The sequence below is a fragment of the Fusarium flagelliforme genome (genome assembly GCF_020744385.1).
Source record: "Fusarium flagelliforme strain FIESC 12 MPI-CAGE-AA-0113 chromosome Unknown B0J16scaffold_3, whole genome shotgun sequence".
Taxonomy (NCBI): Eukaryota; Fungi; Ascomycota; class Sordariomycetes; order Hypocreales; family Nectriaceae; genus Fusarium; species Fusarium flagelliforme.
This window is the reverse complement of record NW_025763505.1, coordinates 3,710,779-3,729,789: the sequence shown is the minus strand read 5'-3', so window position 1 is coordinate 3,729,789 and position 19,011 is coordinate 3,710,779. Positions and strand designations below refer to the sequence as shown.

The following is a 19,011-nucleotide window of genomic DNA, read 5'->3' as shown; positions in this document are numbered from 1 at the left end:
CATTTACACCGAAGAAATTGGCTTTTATGTTTGTGCTTATCTAATTTGCATTCAACCGACGGTTGGGAAAAATAGAAAGGGGCGTTTGATATTCAGAAATCGGTCGCATTTACTTGGGCGCGCCTAATAGATGTATCACTAAGGTAGCGTTAATGTTTTTTTAACAATTGGCCACGAAGATTGCCCGCTCTGGTCATTGAGTTTCATCTACTTGGTTCGCATTTTTCTATGGTCGAGTGGCTATGAGATTGATCCCTCTAAGTTATCAAAAAGCAACTCTAGCCATGCTACATCCACTCCGCGTCTTGCCTACTTCTCAAATGTCAAAACTACAGCAACGCAATATGCCCAATGGCTCCATTGATTAGACCCAGCCGTCTCTCTTGAATAGAGACTCGAAACAAGCCGTCATCCCTCGTCTCATTCGGTCAAAAGAGGATTCATGTAACAAAACCTTGTCGTGACATGAGCAATTCATCTCTCACTTGTTAAAATCACTCGTCCGAGTTTCCTCGAGCTTGACCATCGATCCAGGTCTCGACCCGCTCGATACGTCGCTCCAGCTTTCGAGCTGCGGAGCGATCTTCTTCTTCGGCTTCGGCCCTTTCACATCTGTCGCGGATCGCCTCCAGGGGAACCATGCGGCCTGTCACGTTGTAAAAGTTTGCTTGCATCTCCAACCAGCGGGATCGTTTGTACTTGCTGTCAATTGTGGCAAGTAAGTCACAGTCGCGTTGGTTAAGGTACGCATCGGGCTGTGGATGTATTTCAGCTGGATACATTTCCTTGTAGACGTGATCCTGCAGATATCGCATTTGTTGAGTTTTCTCTGGGTCACCGTACTCGAGATAAGACGAAGTCTCAGATGCGTTGTCGGAGGTTCCCTTCCCTGTCTCGATCGGAGAGTCAGACTCTTCTTCTGTCTTGGCCTTGGCGCGAGCCTTGGCCCATTTGTTCTCATTCGCAACCTTGCGGTTACGAACACCTTTGTGCCACTTGTTTCGAGTGAAGGTATTTCCAACCTTGCCCTTTGGCTTCACGATAGATCCGGCGTCTTCGTCTGTATCATCTTCTTCGTCTGAGTTACTGTCGTTGTCCGAGGTCTCATCACTATCATCAACTTCGGAACCATTCTCGCTTGTCTTTTCCGATCCGTCAACTTGATCACTGGTGTTGTTGTTGGATGTATTTTCGTCAATGTCGACTGCCTCGACGGATTCCCCCTCAGTCGTCGCACCGTCCGTCTCGGGCTCGGTTGTTGCATCAGATGCAATCGCCTGACGCTCGAGAACCTTCCAACGAGCCCTCACATCATTCTGGGACTTGCGTAGGGAAGTTGAAATAAATCGCCAAGTCTCACCAGCCTCCTTCATGCTTCGGAGACGGTAGTCTTCTGAGACGGACCAGTTAGGGTCCTCGACAACAGGAGTAGAGTACTTGGTAGCGGTATTGAGGTCGGTGGAGGGTTCGTCGGTTTGACCTGAAGACTCATTTTCGGTCGAAGACTGGACCCGAGAGGCTTTACCCTTGCCCTTGCCCTTGCGCTTTTTATTCTTTGGATTTGAAGACCAAGTACTAGCCGTGGACTCGTCATCAGCTGACTTCGCACCCTCAGAACTCGGGAACTCAGCCTGGCTGGGTGTGACAATCTTAACACGGAGGTCTTTGCATCTGGTCTTAGCCTTCCCCTTACAGCAAGCCTTGGTGCACTTCATAGTGCGTGGTTTGTTACAGGTGCTGGTGGGAGCGGCACCAGACATGCTAGACTCGTACTCCGACGAGTCATAACCACCTGAAGAGGTAGACAGACCATAGGCTGGTGAGCCCTCAAGTTCGACGGGCCCCATCGTGACACAGTCGCCAGGCAGTTCAGGAATGTTGGGGATGGCGTTTTTACGCGACATGATGATTTTGTTGATGGATCGATGGAAACTTTTAGGGGAAAGAGGAGTAACCATGGGGATGATGAAAGCTCGTGGTAAAGTAGTGTCTCAAAACCAGCGACGATGCTACCAGTGCTACAAGGACGCATCAATACTTGTTGTCATCTGTAGGTTGTGATCAGGCTTCGACCTACCTGTGAAGGGGTACTGAATATCGTGGCGAGTCAAGATGGAGAGGGACGAAGAGAGGGTTCAAGATGTATATGACAGAGGGTCTGTTGACTGGTTTGCTCAATATCGAAAGCAACGACGACAAAGAAAGAACGAAAAGAAATAAAGGTGGAAAGGGGAAGGGAGGTTTGCTTTGTTGATGTTATGCAAGATGATTTCGAGGTTGGAGTAGGAAGCCTTGACGATGTCAGGGGATGGTTGAAGTGTAAGGTGGATGGAGGAGAAGAGCAAAGCGTAGGGAGGAGAGAGGGAAGTAAAATAAATGTTAACGAGTCTCACGCTCTTAGAGGTGCGGGCTCGAATATCCTGCGAGCTGCACGGGACGTGCAAACGGTTTATGCTGCCAGTGTCAGGGCTCGGCGGGTAGTGGACTTCTGCGTCTGCCTTCCAGCTGGATCAATAGATATCAGAGAGAACAGTGGCATATATTGCACTGTAACTCAAGCGAAGCACTTCTCTCGTTTATCCAAGTCCGTAAAAGAATCGAACATAGATTATGTGATACTTTTAACTAACACGCAGATGAACAAGACGACTGCAGTGTATAACAATATCATGTTTCGGTGCATGTTCCCTACAGACGTCCAGAACAGTGCCAACTTAGACTTGAAGAGTAAGCACACAAAGAATCTTTGCTAATTCACTACTAATGTTCATTGTTATAGTTTTACTATTGTCGTCTCAATATCATGATACAATAACCGGCCCCAGATATGATCGTCCATCTAGCTATCAGTTCAGATCCAATGGGACCATGTCCAATCCTGCTGACTCATCCCACAACCGATTCAACTTAGTATCTCACCATTACTTTCAGTGTCACTCTTTCCTATAACATCGTCCATCAAGATAACACGAACTTTGACCGCCGAGGACACAAAATACAAAACATTCCAACTCTCTGAGCAAGTTTAGGAAGGGTTTCGGGTCAGTTTTCTCATCGTCCGATACTTACTTATAAGATAACCTTTCTAATACCCACTAGCTATCCACTCAGACTTTACTCAGGAACTCTCTCTCGACATTTTGACCACTGGACAAGTTCTAGTTGCCCAAAGAAGACACAATGGCTGAAGTTCTACCCCCTCTTCCAGCAGAGTATGCTCGCGGTCTTGAGCTTATCGACGCCGCCCATGCCGAAGACTCTAGAACAGCTGAGGGTCCTGATGGAACGACAATTCCCTATGAACTCAAGTACGCCCAGAAGATGACCAAATGGCTCGCCCGTCTATGCCCCGAAGCAAGTCCCGTTCTTCAACTCGCCTGCCGAGCGCAGCACTTTCGAAGGTAACCATCACAAGCTCTACTCGTGTTTAGCCCTCAACTTACACAACTTGTATAGGTGGGAAATCCCTCGGAGTAGTTACCCCATGACTCGTCCAGGCTACTTGACCTGGCGAGCAAAGCTCAAGGCCCAAGCCGCTGCTCAGGTTGCAGAGCTTCTGGCTTCTCCGGAGATTCAGCCGCCAATCTCTGAAGAGAACCGGTCTCGAGTAGCTGCCCTGATTCGCAAGGAGAACCTCAAAGCAGACGACGAGACTCAAGTTCTCGAGGATGCGGCATGCTTGGTCTTCCTTGATGACCAGTTTGACGACTTCGAGAGCAAATCGGATCTCGACGAGGCAAAGATGATAGGCATTCTTCAGAAGACATGGGGCAAGATGGGCGAAAAGGGCAGACAGTTGGCTCTCGAGATGAATCACAGCGACCGGGCCAAGGAATTGATAGGAAAGGCACTTGCAGGTTGAGTGAGTACGTCTCTTACATGCAATTATGCAGCCTACCCCAAGTGACCAACACAAGATCTTGTGTAGCATGTATCTCCTGAAATACGACAACTTTGCCAAGACTGATCTTTACTCAGGGGGTTCGTGGAAGTGTCATGCTCATGCCACGATCCTGCACGAATGTGATTGAGCAGGCTACATACCGTCCTGCAGGCTACCGTTCAGTATAGCCATGTCGTACAACTCCTGATTACCAGAGATAGCCAATATACCTCTTTACATCGTGTTAGCCATCGAAAAGCCTTGCCCAGAGGTGAGGCAAGCTGAGTCCGGACTTGTCGTCTCACAAGAGTCGATAAGGAAAGGAGCACAATGGATGTCGTAATGCCAAAGGCGAGATGCCTCGTTGGATCTGTACGCCCTGCATATTCGATAGGCGCATCACATAGTTGAAGAGACAATGGGTGTCCGCGATTCTTCGGCCACACATCCGACACCGATCCGAGACATTGCGACGGCGGCAGATCATCTTAACAGGGGCAGGAGATCTTGGTCATAAACTGGCGTTTGTGACACAGAAAAAGGGGACCCTTTTGTGGCGTCGTCCACGACAGGAGACCAATCTACCGTCATGTTTGCCAGCCACTTTGAGAAATAACATCAGCATCCCTGCGACTATTCACCAACCCTAGGCCCGGGGCCCAACACAGCCTTACGCCTGCGCAAATTGCTTTCCGTTTCGTTTTTGTTTACTCATCCTGAGACTTCACGTTGGTTCGTGTCACAATCGAGTGTCTTAGGCTAATTCGATTGATGCTGCTGATCGGTACGTAGTACATGAGATCCAGCGTGTTTCCGATCCAGCACGTCGTAGGATATCACAAATCTGACCCTTCTATCAGATCCCGACAACCTGGGACTGCAACCTTATTCCGCCTCATCTTTACTCTTCCCTATCACTCGTCAGCCACTGGAAGGAAGTCTCGGAAGGTATGTCTTCCGTGATATGTCGTTCTTGATGACAGTTGGCAACTGAGATTCGACCCTCGGCTTCATGCATAATGCTTCGACGTCATCGTAATTGTGACTTGCGCGACTTATCTCATGATTAAGGCAGAAACTACTCGTCTTTAGCAAGGGAGCTTACCCCCATCACAACTGTTGGTATTATGCACTCCGTGTGTGTGTTAATGGTAGAGGCTGATTGGTTATGACATGCAGTTGATCGTGTATATCTGCCGACAACCTGTCGCTGGTCAGTAAACCGTTGCAAATCATTATGTACCCCGGCCTCTCCTAACTGCCACATTTGCTACTGCTCAAATATTCGTCAGGTCGTCTCATTATCCTGTAGGGAGGCTGTCGAGCCCTTCTCTCGGTCTCTTGACAAATGATATGCGGTTTCTGTGCCGAATCAGGCATATCGGCTAAAAGGTTGACCAAAGACCTACTTACAGTGCACCTATAGCATCAACTGGTTGCGTAGAAACCCTGCCCTGCCTACAGCTTTTTCAGCTGGCGTCGTATTGAGACAAGGCCATGACTGGATCATACAACCGCATCAATAAGGACTGTGTGGTTCATTTGTGCCCTGGATCTTTTTAGCATATATTACTTGATAGGATCTGGAGTTTTGGACCCATCACAAGGGATACATTTCATTAGTAGCCAACCATCGCTGTATTTGCAATTGACTGTCTGCATTCTGTACTGATTTGCCTGTCTCGGAGCCCGTGGGGCTAGGACCAGATTATCATTGCTTTTTCGAACCAAAATCCGATGGAGCTGAAAAGTGCGTTCACGATACCCTTGCACGCACTGCCAATGGGTATGCTCTTTTTATCTGAATCCGAAGGGATGGTAACCGGACCGCCGACAGCTGCAGATCCATCACTGGGCAATCTTCTGCACAGACATTGTTGAGCGTTGCCAACTTTGTCAAGGCCACACCCCGGAGCTTCCCACTGCTTGTGTTTCCTTTTCGCCGGCCCAGGCTGCTTTTTATGATATGGTGCGCTGTCTCCTCTTATCTCAAGTCTTCTAGAATCCAAGCTCTACGGCCTTGTGTTCAATTATTGGTAACAATCATGCTTCGAAAAGTTGGGGCACTGATCACTGGCAAGCTCGTCCGCCTTGAGACCTCCAGGGTCGTTCAAATTCATGACTGGAATCGAGTCATGTATGGTAATCGACCAATACCAGGGAGGTCTGAAGTCCGATGATGGACCATGGGTAAAGTAGCTGAACCGGATCCACAAAGTTCTCCTCGTCGTTGAGGTCTCATACGTCTATCCTGTCTGATATCGTGGCGATCCTGAATCTGGTAACTATGCCAGTTGCCGACCAACAGCTGGTTCGATCTCAAGTCCGACACAAGCCACTCCGGATCAGAAACACCCTTTCAACACACCTAATTCGATGTGGCTTGTAATAGGCTCTTCAATGAAGTGTTGCGTTACTGCATATGTAAATATTTGCTGTTTTTGGCCTTGCCTGTAGTATTTTAGCTTCTGCTGCGCGTTATGTGCCTGTGCGCCTACATCCTTGACTGCTGGCAAGTTCAGCTGCAAGGGCAGACGATAAACCTTTTTGGACATACGAGATGTAAAGCCTAAGGGCATTGTATTGTTCGATAACGGCGCGAGCCGGCCGAGACTATTGCAATCCACTCGTCAAGTCAACTGACACCGAATGGGTCTTCGGGTCGACGTATGTTGTCGGGCGTTCAGGGAACAAAGAATTCCAGAACGGGCTCGACAGGTTACCATCAGTCTGCAATGATATTGGTAATATGAGAACTGACCAACCGTCTAATCGGAATCAGGAATGCATCCCTGTTGCGCCTCAGCTTGAGAGAAAAGGAGCAGTAGCGGACATGTCTCTTTCCGAGTTTCCGTGGAATGTCTTGGATTTTGGCATGCTCTCAGCCAGCTATCACCCTGGCTGGGGAATAACACCATAACCCTGGAGAACACAAATTGTTGGACCAACAAAACCGGTCATTACAGAGATTCGGATGTATGCTGTTGTGGGTTATGGATTCAAGTCTACGTTGATTCTTTAGCGCAGTTGACGAAGGCTGAATAACCCGGACTAGTGACCCAATTGGGTAACATTGATGTTCAAGTGTGTCTTGCGGGAACGCCGTCAAGTCTGGCTAAGTCGAAGAGAGCAGGGATTGACCTCCCTAATGACACGCAGTTAGCAGAACACAGGTCTACAAGGGACCTGCGCTATCGTGAGTGGGCGCAAGTTTCCCGCGCACGGGAGACGATCAACCAGGATGCAAGGACCTGGGGCCTGGGTCAAGTCTGCGGCAGCCGAGACCAAATATGCACACGATGCGGTACTACTGCATGCATGACGAGTGCTTGAACGTGTGTAGAAAGCGTGTGCTGGACGTAGCTATGTACTGTATGTAAATGTGTCGTGTGCGTGTATGTGTGACAGGGCAAGGCTGTCTGCTGCTGAATGTAGGCCGAATGAAATATGTGGCTTCGCGGGCTCTCTTGCCAATGACCAGGCGGTAATCAAGCACCATTCTCTGTTGCCAATTGCACACACTGCTGGACTGTGGGTTGTGTCGTAATAGATCAGGACTCTTGTTCGTGTATGTACTGTACATAAGCAGTATCAGTAAGTACAGTAGCACCGCAACTACTGTAGAGCTAAGGCAGTCTAGTTCAGTAATTATTGTAGACTCGAACGGACGTGGGTCTGCCCCAGAGGAAGGTTATCGAATCGGCGGTTTTGACGGCAATGAACTGGATTCTGTATGTACACTATTGCGCGGTATTGTACGGAACGGTACGGTACGGAAGGGGCGCCGCTCTCGAGTTAGCAAGACGTGATGTGAGGTGAACCTAGGTATGGATGACGGGTACTCTAACCAGGTACTAATCGGACATTATCTGGATGGTGCATTGCATTCGTCGTTGTCGTTGAAGAAGAAGCAAGGTCGGGCCTGTTTGTCAGTTCAGTACAGTACAGGGGAGTTGAGACACTGACAGGGATAAGTTCTAGGGTCCTCGCTTAGCACCATCACTTGTCACTTCAATTCAACACACCCTGGGGAGTCGTGTTTCGGCCTGGCTGGGCACGGCGACAATGGACAAGAGGAAAGAGGAAGGGAAGAAGAGTGTCCAATTTTCTTACGAACACCTGCATCTTTCAGGTCGATATGGATAGTATTGGAGCAGGTACGAGCTTACAGGCTGATTTGTTGGGCAGGAAGGTACTTGGTCTTAGGTTCCTTCCAACCTTACCTGAAGACTTTAAATTGAGTTCAGGCCTATTCATGGAAAACAAGAATAGAAGTAGAGAAGCCGACAAATGAAAAGTACCGCCTTCTTTCCTTCACCTCTCGTCACCTTACCTCACCTCCTCCTACCTGCCTGTACATACGTCTAGATTCCTAACCGACGGACAGCTTTAGGTTTTTCGCCTCAGTCTTGACCCATGCTCTCTCCTTCCTATTCATTGCTTCTTTCAGGCAAATGATCACGCCCTAGGTTTCTTCCTTCCTTTGCTTTCCCTTCCCTGCCTTCCATTGCCTTGATACTTACCCATCCCACAGCCACGGTACTTCCATTGTCAACCCAGGATATAATACCTGCTTAACCCCCAACTCCTCCAGTGCCTGTCTGATCTTACCTCTTACTCGCTAATACGGTATCATTGGCAGCTAAGCACTTGCGTTCCCCACAGCACTTCCTAGTTCTGCGCCGTACCTGCAGTTTCATCTATTGATACCTATCACCACCAAGAGTGTCAGCAACTACCGAGTTCAGGGTCCATATCTAACCCTCTGTCTTATCCTCCCATTCCTTGTCTGCTTATGTTTATGTTTCTTCCCTCTTTTATTATCAATATCTTACTTTCATCACTCGACCACCAGGTGACTTGTTGAGCTCGATTGTGTCTACAACAGACCTCTTGTTCACACAAGACAGTTGTCGATAAAGTCAACAGGACCTTTGTTCATTTACGCCTGCAAAGAGTTACAGTCCTCGTCGCAATTGATTACCTAAAAGCTGTATGTCCGGCCGAGTCAGGATTCGCTCTCCTTCTAGCTTATTCTGACAGTGTATTTTAGGCCTCCAACAGCGTTTATCCTGACCTGACGTATTGCACTACAGTGCTTATCTGGCTCGTCCTCCGGTACTTCTACAGCCGTTTCACAGTTCGACTTACACCAGGCTCCATCAACAACCCACTCGATATTAGACCGGCTGCTTGTCTCAACCAATCACTTGCCCCGGACTTCTAGCTCATTGTCCCTTTCACCTAGACCACGATATAGGCCCCATCATATCCGCCATCTTCCCATTGTTTTCACCGCTGGAACTATCTCTAGTCGCTTCCGGGTTGGACTTGTACAGGACCTAGCGCTCGCTCACTGTTGATCCGCTCGTGGCCCTTGCTGTTTCAACTCAACGGTCTGGCACCAAGTGAGCTCAGCTACCCGCCATTAAACTCATTTATTCTCGACCTTTATTTCTGGTTCTTGCGAGGGCTGGTAACTGGGGCTTGATAACAGAACTTACCTACTTATGCCAGGCTGAGGTAGCCTGGTTGTGAGAATCGCTCGTTCTCCCCCTTTCACCTTATCCCTCTTGCAGCCATTGCCGATCCGAGCCGGCTGAACCGCTTCGAACTCTGGGGCCTTAAGCATAACTGGCACATCGACTCAATTTGCTCATCGGGCAACCATCATGTCGTTTCAATTCCAAAGCGTACGTTCATCGACCCCGCTCACTGGCCTCTTGGCTTGAGCCTGGCTTATCCAGACTGCCAAACTTACTTAGTACCAGACTAACAGAGTAGTACAGCCATTTCAACAGGAACAGTTCGATATATTCGAATGGCATCCCAAGTTCCTGTCCTGTCTGCGATACTTTATCGATCATGCCCAGTATAGCCCTGCAGTTCAAACTGTAGCTGCTTGTGTAAACATTCACCTCCCTTTTCAGAAAGGCAACCCACATCCTGTAACTCCCACACACAATGGTCCTTCTTCTTCGTCATCCTCTCGGGCATCAGGGTCTGGTAGTCTCCATTTCACTGCCCCCGCAGCCTCTTCAATCACTCTCATTCCCTACATTCGTCGTCTAATAGTCACCGGGTTCGACACGCCCGCGGTTCTTCACGGTTTCTTTGGCGACGATTGGATACAAGGCATTGGGCGTGTACATGAAAGTGAGCGCAGAAACTACATGTTTGCCGCCAAGAGTGACAACTGGCTTAGAGTCAAGACTCAGTATGATATGGACGACGGACAAACGGTCCCATTCCTCAGACCACTGCAAAACGTTACTGAAGACGAGATACAAGCTGCTGAATCGAACTGGAGCGAATGGCTTGCTATGCAAGATTGGATGCTTGGACCCAGAGCTCCGGATGACCCTAATGATCGTTTCGTCGCAATCAAGAAGGAACGCGACTAAGTGAGAAGATATGGCTAGAAGGTATTGGGTATGTACAGTGCTGATCGAAGGTGAAGCTTTGAGATATGGGGCGAGAGTGTCCAAATTTGAGTTGATCTAGAAACATATGGATGGGCTGGACTCTGGAAATGGAGCAAGGGAACAAAGCAGTTGGATCTAAAGAGAGGTAGGGAACCAGCACCTACACTTGCATCTTCTTCAGCATAGCGTTGCCACTTTACTGGTTTGGTCAAGACTTCCGAAATTATATATAATTTTTATTCCTCGCCCTGGTATCGCCGTCAAATCCGTAGTCCATGTCTATCTGTGTAAAGGGTTGGATCGGTATATACATAGGTAGAGGATCAGCCAGCTCTTCTTTGATCTGACTGAGCTTGAGGTACCTATAAGAGGTTGAAAGACGTATAGCACTGGCCGGTTGAACGCCCCTTCAAAGCTAAAATGCCCATCCATTCCCTTTGTTACCCATGTGCCAAACAAAAGAAGAAACCAAGCCCCCCTTTTTTTCCCGGCAGACTTCATACGGTAAACAAGGCCGCATAAGTTCCATCAAGAGATGTTCTCTCCTCCTGCTTGGGCTTCTTGTTCCCTAACTTCCATCTGGGTTGACCAAATAATCCTCCTAAATAATAGGTTACCGCGTCCTCCTCCTGTCTCCAACGCCTTGGTGAGAAATGCCATCACCATCCCCAATCATATTCTTTCCGCTCTTCTCACGAAACAGATGCTTGGTATGCCCAAAGACGATAATGATAGTGCTAGGGTAATGCGGGTATCGGTGGAAAGACGGAAGAGAGATATAAAAGAAAATTGTTGTATTATAATAGTATCAGTTGAGGAAGCCCTTACAAGCCGCAGTGCCACAGAGACAAGGGATGCGGTCGGTGCTGCCGATTTCACGTTCGAATTTGTAATCGTACGTCAGCTCTTCATCTGTGATATTGTGTTAGCGATATGTACGTGAACGGCGATGAAGAATAAGGGTACGTACTCATGGCAATGTCGCGCAACGCATAGATGACAATGCGCTTGCTTCCCTCAACCTTGATGATCTTGGCAGTACAGTTGGGCATACAGCTGTGGTTGATGAATCGCGCAATGCCACCCTTCTTGGTTGCGTCAATGACAGTATTGTCATCAATACGAAACAGATAACTGCTTCCAATGCCACTCTTGAGGTAACGATTCTCGCGAATTTCGGAGATCTGCTGTCGAACCTGCTCTCCGACATACTCGATAATCATGTCGTCCTTTGCAATGTTCTCCATAGCGTACAAACCCCAGTTGTGAATAGCTGAACGAGCAAACTTGACGGGCTTCTTGCGCTTTTTGAGCTGATTGAATTTGAACACATCAGAGTCTTGGCCGAGGGTCTTCTTTTGATCGTTAAGGTCAGCAACGTAGCGACGGTTGGTAGCGCGATTCGCTCGTGAATTTCCTTTAGCGACCAATTTCTCAGCAGCGATTCTGGCGGCTTCCGCGGCATCTGCAGCGGCATCCTTACCCGCCTTGTTACGGGCTTCTCGTTCTTGTCTTGCCTTCTGCACCTTGATATGATGAGGTAGGTACTTGGACTTTTCGGAGTTAAGGATCTTCTTGACACCTTCAGCGCGGGCGCAGCCAGTAGGGTTGGGCACATAGTATCCTCCAATGGTGACAGGTGAGTCCAATGTGCGATTTGCAGAGTTGAGTTCCCTGATGCGATTGCGAGTCCACAACCACAACTCCGGGTTGCCTATTTCCTTAGCATTGAACCTCCTGGCAAGCTTGGCCAAATGAGGCGTATCTTGAACGCCCACTGTTATGCCTTGGAATACCGGTAAGTCGGGTTTGACACCGTCCCGTAACAGAAGGGCGGGGGTTAAAGGCTCAGTAGCAAAGAGCTTGTCGTCAAACTTCTCTGGAACCACTTCTTCCGCAGACGGTTTCTCAGTCTTCTCTTGCTTGACTTGGGAGGATTCCTGGACTTCTTCATCATCACGCTGGGAATCTGTCTCAGTTTGAGATTTCAATGCCTCAGACTCCTCAAATGCTGCCTTCTTTGTCTTCTTGGTTTTCGCAGGTCGCTTCTTCAAAGGCTTGCCAATCGCTGAGGCTGGGGTTTCAGAGCGAGAAATTCTACTTTCAGCATCTTCACCCGTTTCTGGTTCAGGTATGATATCGACAGAATCTTCACGTGTCTCAAATCCTGAGCCAAGCGCTTTAAGTTTGACGCCAAATAGTTCCTCGTCCGATTTCTTGTGGCGCTTCGACCCTGATCCGAATGGAGCCTCTAGTTTTCGCTTTCTGGAGGCTGCCGAATCTGCTATGGCGAAACTGGCCTCGGTCATCGAGTCTTCCTCGCCTTGCTCCCAAGGGACAAAGTCATCCTTGGAAGCTTCATCATCGGTGCTCATTCGGCTGCGAGGGCGAGATTCAGCCTCTTCGGTTTCTCGGGCTAACAGCGCAGGAGTATCTGTATCGTCGTCGGATTCGGCATCGCTGTCGAGGCTTCGTAGACGGTGGTGAAGGGAGCGGAACGCATTTCGGGCAACAGGTACGCGCGCTCTGGCGAACGGATCCTTGAAGGCACTCTTTTGTGCCTGACCCTTAGTCTTGGTCTTGCGAATTCTCGGGAGAGCTTTAGGTTCGAGCCGGCCAGTTCGGCGCTCGATAGGGTCAGCGCGAGAGTTGGGTGTGGCCACACGGGAGCTGTCGTTGCCATCCTCGATGCTGGGTATCTCTAGAATATCATCAGGATGCTCAATATTCAACTTTCGTCGTTTGGCGGCATGGTTGGCAGGATCTAGAAAGTCTGAGAGAGCAGGCGCCGCGAGCTTGGTGCGAATATGTCGGATGAGATGCTCCGTCATCTCAAGTCGAACACGTTCCACAGCCTCAGTCACAGGGTCAAAGTGCTTAGCTCTTTGCTTCTTCTCCTCTTCAAGATCCGCTTCTTCCTCGCGTCGTCGTCGATCCTTCTCATCACGATATCGCGGTTCAGCATGTGCCTTTCGATCGGGACTTGCGCTAGAACGCCGACGACCAGAAGCATCTTCGCGGCGAGGACGGGGTAGGCAAAGCTGCATAGTCATGTCATAGTTAAAAAATTCGGTGTGGTTAACAGCTCGAAAACATCGCTCGGCCTCTGCCTTTCCAGTAAACGAATTGCGGAAGACAATAAAATAACCCGACTTATCCACGCGAATCTCCTCGAAGCCGTAATTCTTAAGTCGCTTCTTCATATGCGGAAGGATACTTGGTAAGACTGGGACACTATCGCCTGTGACATAAATATATGGATCGTCCGCGAGTTTTTGTGAGAGATTCGAAGGTTCAATGTTGAGTCCCTTGACTTGCGAACCAACCAAGGGTATTTGTGGTGTACCAGGGGGTATGGATTGTCGCTGAGCCGATGGACCTTTAGGAGCGGTTGGAGGAGGTCTCGTAAAGCCTGGAGCTGTCCCAGATTTGGGGCCAGTCGGGGGTGCTTTGGCTGCAAGGGCAATTCTTTCTTGCTCAATTCTCTCGAACTTTTCCTTTTCCTTCTTGAGATGCTCTTCCAGCATGCGCCGACTCTTACGACCTTCGGCGTCGTATTGCACATGGACAAAGTCGGCGTCGACCTTGATGTTACGGGTTCGCACAGCTTTGCGAGCTGCGTCAATAGCAGACACGTGTGGACGATCGGGTCGCTTAGAATCTCGATATCGAATTGTCGCGAATCCAAGATAGCTACCAGTCTCTGGGTGCATCTTGTTGCTGCTCTCTGCTATCTCACCGAAAGTGGCAAAGATGGCCGTCACCTTGCTGAAAGGAATGAGTGGGTTATATCTGGTCACGACAATCTGCGTAGGTGGACCGGGGCCAATCGAAGTCTTGGGGTCATAGGGATAAGGCTTGATATTCTCAGGCGCTGTCCGTAGTCGTGATTTTGGTAGGTAGTAATCGGTATTGATATAACCGAGGCGACCATCCGACCGAGCCAGTCGGGGGTCTTTAGGGGGGGCGTCATCGTCCTAATCAATTCATTAGCCATGAGTTTTTTCACCACAGATGACGCCCCCCCTAAGGAGGGATGTTATAGTTATACGTACTCGACCGAATTCTTGATATGTGGGCTTGGCGCTTTTGCTGACGCTCTTGTTGTGTACTCGATCGAGGAGCGGATCATATGTGCACTTGAGGCCCTTTACGGAGGGCAAGGGGTCTCGAGCCGGAATGCGCTCATTGGAAGGAAGTCCGTTTGATATCGAGACATTAGGGCCAGTGGCCGGTGAGTTTCGAGAAGACTGTCTCGCGACCTGGTCGGGGGTCTGGTATGTAGACATATCTGGCTTTGCGGCGACTGGGGCCGAGGAGCTGGGAGATTCTTTGGAGGCGCTGGGGGTAAGGCTCGAGGTGGGAAGACGGGACGAAGCTGCAGTCGCCGCGGTACCGTAGCGGGCGGATGTGCTAAATATCGATGAAGCCGCGCTGCTGTATGAGCTGGCCGAGTCGACGGTGCCAGGAATGTCTGTGAAGGGGGATTCGGTATCGTCAGGTTGTGTTGGCATAGCATCCGACGCAGAAATAATGCCGTTTTGGCTGGTGTTCGCGTCGGCTCCTATCACAGCTGTTCCTGTTGTAGGGTCGGTAAGACCGTTGATAGAGGCCGATACCGATGCTGTTTTAGAGCGATCGTGGTCTCTAACCTGGTCTGCACGAGTTTGAGCCTGAGCTTTTACCTTTGGAGCAGTGGGGAAGAACTCCGCGAAGCTCGCGCCGAGCGGGCGAGTCATCGTGACGATGCGCTCTTCCTACTTCTTCCCCCGTGCTCCTACCATGATATGATTGCGTTGAAGTGTCGAAAGCACACCGATTGGTGAGAATCCTGACCTGGCGGCGATTCCAGGCGGATTGTGTCGGTTGTGGTAGCGATTATGTGGAAAGAGTTGAGATGTTGGAGTAGGCTTCACGCGACAGAGCAAACGTGAGGTTGAATGTGGCAGAGCGGCGGTATCCACCGACTCTAGAGGCAGTAAAGAAGTGGGAAAAGACTGTCGACGATCTGAAAAGTAGCGTGGGTCAAAGTATTGATGCGCGCGACCAAGGTAGAGACGGTATCTGATAGCAATCTCGAAGCGTTGGAATGCAACGAAGGGGGGGAAGAAGGAAAAAATTGGCTGACGACCAAGGAAGTTAGGTAGTTGACGATTGATCTGGCGTCCAGTTTGCTTTGACTTTTGGTTCAGGGATGAGTAGCGTTAACTTAGCGGTAAGGGAGCCACACTTTGGGTGGCTTGAAGAATAAATACTGCTGTGATTGGCAGTCGTGTTTGGTGTCAATACACGGTTGTCGGGGTATCGTTTGGTTGCCAATTAACGCGGGCGTCCCACTCAGGTACAACCAAACCAAACCAAACCAACCAGTTCGAGTGACAGGATCCAATGTATTAAAGGTTTATCCATCTCTATAAAGCCTGCAAATACCTTCCTGCCCAGAAGCCTCTTTATCCTACCAAACTATCCATTGTGGCACAAAACTCATTTATTTCTTTTGCAACCATTTGTCAAATGAAGTGCCCTATTCGGTACAGTGCAGATGTTGATGTCGATGTCATCGTGCATGAAAGCAGACAGGGCTTTATTCCAGAATCAGGATACTAACAAAGATCGAGTGAGTTGCCCTCCTTCTGTAACAAAGACAAAATGTTTCAGTTGGTTAAATCGAGAGTTGCTATGAGTTCAATATATCTCTATGATTTCCATGTCTTTCTAAATAGAACAGATTTCTAAATTAAGATGTAGTTGGCGCATGTCTTATTTCCTAACCTACACCAAATGGCGTACAAAGATAGGATTACTTGACTGGCACTCGGCCCAACTTCAACAATAAAACATCAGATGACAAGTCATTATGGAGGAAATTCATTCATCGCCAATATGGCGGAGCAATCTAGTACTCGATAATTAAAGAAACCCGATTAGCATACAATGAAGAAAATCATGGCCTATGTGTCTTGGGCCAAAACCCGCAAACTCCACCTCATCAACTTGAACGCATGTCTTGATGAGCTTGTTCCTAAACGCCAACCCTTTTTAATAATACAAGATACATAGCTTAAAAGTCCAACTTGAGCTCAAACTCTTCATCTTCATCGTCGGAAATGTGAAGGGGCTGGCTCAGTGGTGGAAGGTCGTCATCTTCACCATCCTCATCAAAGATCGACATAAATTGAGGTCGAGACTTGATCTCTTGCTCCTTCTGGCTTGCCTGGCGGAGGCGTGCCGGAGTAATGGTCAGATCAGACTGTACAGAACTCACTGTCTCTGAGTTCTTGACTGCACGCCGTGTTCCCATAGGCGCAGCAGCTTCACGACGTTGAGCGCCGACTATGGACGATGCGGACCTTCCACGGTTGTAGCCAATGGTTGTTCGTGACGCAGCCTCGCCAGTAGCACTCTCGGCGCGTGTGGCCTTCGTGGGGACGATGTTCCGAGCAGCAGGCTTTCTGCCCTGATACAAGCCTGTCAAAGGCTTTCGTGGCTTTGTGCTTCGGACTACTGTAGGGAGCCTTTTGTTGCTGCTGGCGTCTGAGTGAATGGACAAAGCAGAGGCAGCACGTCTCGAAGCCAGACTGGATGGCTGTTTGCTTCGAATGCCGTTGACCTTACGTTCCGACGCGTCCAAAATAGAAGTCTTGGGTGCTGGCTTCTTGACCTGCTCTTCATTGTCTGATAAATCGTTGATGTTGAAAGTCAAAGCATCTGTTTCTTGTTTGTTCTTCTCCTCAGCCCTGCTTGCGACCCTTTTCATCGTTTCTGCAAACTCCCTATCTCGTCGAGAAACACCCTCATCGTCGACAGGGTTGTAAAAGTGCTGGTAGTATCCCTTGAACAGATTATCCTTCTTCAATCCCTCCAGCGTTAACATGTCCTTGGGGAAGCAGTCTGATTCATAAGGAAGATCCTTAGGCTTTGGCGGGGCGTATTCAGGCTCCTCCTCCTGCGGTTCGATGGTCTTTTGTTCTTCTTTGAGTCGAATCTCAAGAGGCGCAAGGTCTATCGGTCGTTGTTTGGGCTTTTGTGCTGTTGGTTTGAGTTGCGTCTGTTCGATGTCCTTAACAAGGTTCTTCACACCCCCCAACTGCCCATTCTTAGCCTTGGCATTGGTGGTTTTGTTACCCAGAGGAGCTCGACTACGGGCTCCTGCGATGAGAAATTGTATTAGCCAACTGCTTTCTGTTTCTAGGACGTCATTCATACCCATCGGAGTGACCATGGCTTGTCGAGTTCCATTGCCTTTGTTTATGGTCTTCACCCCGCCTTTACCAGTAAAAGCATTTGCTGCATTCTCGTCATGCTGAGGGAAACGAGAAGGCGTCTTGGGAAATCGTGAATTGTGCGGCTGTTTCGTTGGGATCTGCTGGCTAAGAACCCGGTTCTCTTGGTCACGATGCGCCGCCAACATGATGGCTACAATAAGCGAAACAAGAGCTTAGAATATCGTTGTCTTTGAATAGAATTAGGCAGATGCTGGTCTCGTCATTGGAATTTGATTTAATCAAAGAGGTAATTACGCGTGGAAGATGAAAGGGTCCGATGCTCATCTGCCAGGACCTCCAAGGCCGGGATGTTTTGGTCGGCCTGTGCTGGCTGGCGGGGCAACGTGCACCTTTGGGGTGCTTCCTCCCTGGAAAGTGCCGGCATGTGAGCTTTGAGCGCCACAGGCGAGCGACCGCCACAAGCCAATGAGGCTGGATCCGACGGTGACCTCCACCGTAGTTCAATTGTGGAGGGGCATCACTCCTCCCCTTTCTTGATAGGTACTTAACCGCCTCATCTTACATCCGAACAACGCGACCTTTATATCATCGCCAGTTTCCCTTCCGCTTTTTTTCTTCAACCAAGCTTAATCTTTCGTCGCTCATCAAAATGGATCGCATCAAGGAGGTCAGTCACCAAATAGCTCCTTGTTACCTACCCCGCCATGCAGCCCCAAAAGGAAGGGACCGTTGTGGAGGGGTAGACTTATCGTCGACCCATGCTAACCTGGTGATGGTGGATAGAAAATGAACCAGCTCCGTCTGGAGGCCGACGAGGCTAGCGGCAAGGTCGAGGAGCTTCAGACCAAGGTCAAGGTTCTCGAGCAGGAGAACCTGTCTAAGGAGCAAGAGATTACCTCCCTGCAGCACAAGAACAACCTTCTCGAGGGCGAGGTCGAGAAGCTCGAGAACGCCGTCAAGGACTTCAAGAAGGCCGCCGACGAGGGACAACAGCACGGAACCCAGAACGAGACTCTCCAGCGAAGACTGCAGCTCCTTGAGGAGGAGGCCGAGAACTCCGACAAGACTCTTCGTGATGCCAACGAGAAGTACGCTCAACCCCCTTTAGCGAGCCCCCCCTTACCGCCATTTCGACAACCACCAAATTTCCGCACAATAAATGGTATATTGGCTAACAAAGCGATTTTACAGGCTCCGACAGACCGATGTCAAGGCTGGACACTTTGAGCGCAAGGTCCAAGCTCTTGAGAGCGAGCGTGACCAGTGGGAGACCAAGTACGAGGATATGTCGCAGAAGTACAACGCTCTGCAGAAGGAGTTGGAGGAGCTCCAGGCCGAGATTGGCAACATCTAATCGAACCCCGATATTTATACACTTGCGCCGGTTGCAGGATGTTTGTTAGCATGTTCCTCAACCATCAGTATACTCGTTTAGCTGTATGATGGTTTGGTTGCAGGGATCTCTCAGTATTGGCCA

At 49.4% G+C, this 19,011-nt stretch overlaps 6 protein-coding genes across 6 annotated transcripts; 3 read left to right on the top strand and 3 right to left on the bottom strand.

Annotated features, from left to right (window-relative positions):
* Positions 1-494: 494 nt before the first annotated feature.
* Positions 495-2,333, bottom strand: B0J16DRAFT_371036 (uncharacterized protein; the record flags this gene model as incomplete). The annotated part of the gene is made up of 1 exon (XM_046130384.1): positions 495-2,333. The coding sequence occupies exon 1, from the start codon at positions 1,956-1,958 to the stop codon at positions 495-497; it is 1,464 nt and encodes a 487-aa protein (XP_045985078.1). The 5' UTR covers positions 1,959-2,333.
* An 847-nt stretch (positions 2,334-3,180) lies between these two features.
* Positions 3,181-3,862, top strand: B0J16DRAFT_318801 (uncharacterized protein; the record flags this gene model as incomplete). Its single annotated transcript, XM_046125475.1, has 2 exons — positions 3,181-3,401; positions 3,457-3,862. 2 exons carry the CDS (start codon positions 3,181-3,183, stop codon positions 3,860-3,862), a joined length of 627 nt encoding a protein of 208 aa, XP_045985077.1.
* Positions 3,863-9,555: 5,693 nt separating this feature from the next.
* B0J16DRAFT_383030 (uncharacterized protein) lies at positions 9,556-10,287 on the top strand (the record flags this gene model as incomplete). Its single annotated transcript, XM_046131292.1, has 2 exons — positions 9,556-9,576; positions 9,673-10,287. 2 exons carry the CDS (start codon positions 9,556-9,558, stop codon positions 10,285-10,287), a joined length of 636 nt encoding a protein of 211 aa, XP_045985076.1.
* Positions 10,288-10,962: 675 nt separating this feature from the next.
* On the bottom strand, positions 10,963-15,511 carry B0J16DRAFT_109046 (histone-lysine N-methyltransferase, H3 lysine-4 specific). Its single transcript, XM_046121409.1, has 3 exons — positions 14,364-15,511; positions 11,279-14,285; positions 10,963-11,220 (listed from the first exon to the last, which is right to left on the bottom strand). The coding sequence occupies exons 1-3, from the start codon at positions 15,045-15,047 to the stop codon at positions 11,117-11,119; spliced, it is 3,795 nt and encodes a 1,264-aa protein (XP_045985075.1). The 5' UTR covers positions 15,048-15,511; the 3' UTR covers positions 10,963-11,116.
* A 536-nt stretch (positions 15,512-16,047) lies between these two features.
* Positions 16,048-17,880, bottom strand: B0J16DRAFT_109034 (uncharacterized protein). Its single transcript, XM_046121408.1, has 2 exons — positions 17,515-17,880; positions 16,048-17,457 (listed from the first exon to the last, which is right to left on the bottom strand). Exons 1-2 carry the CDS (start codon positions 17,717-17,719, stop codon positions 16,370-16,372), a joined length of 1,293 nt encoding a protein of 430 aa, XP_045985074.1. The 5' UTR covers positions 17,720-17,880; the 3' UTR covers positions 16,048-16,369.
* A 325-nt stretch (positions 17,881-18,205) lies between these two features.
* Positions 18,206-18,993, top strand: B0J16DRAFT_109007 (tropomyosin). Its single transcript, XM_046121407.1, has 2 exons — positions 18,206-18,622; positions 18,726-18,993. Exons 1-2 carry the CDS (start codon positions 18,321-18,323, stop codon positions 18,886-18,888), a joined length of 465 nt encoding a protein of 154 aa, XP_045985073.1. The 5' UTR covers positions 18,206-18,320; the 3' UTR covers positions 18,889-18,993.
* The last annotated feature ends 18 nt before the right edge of the window (positions 18,994-19,011 follow it).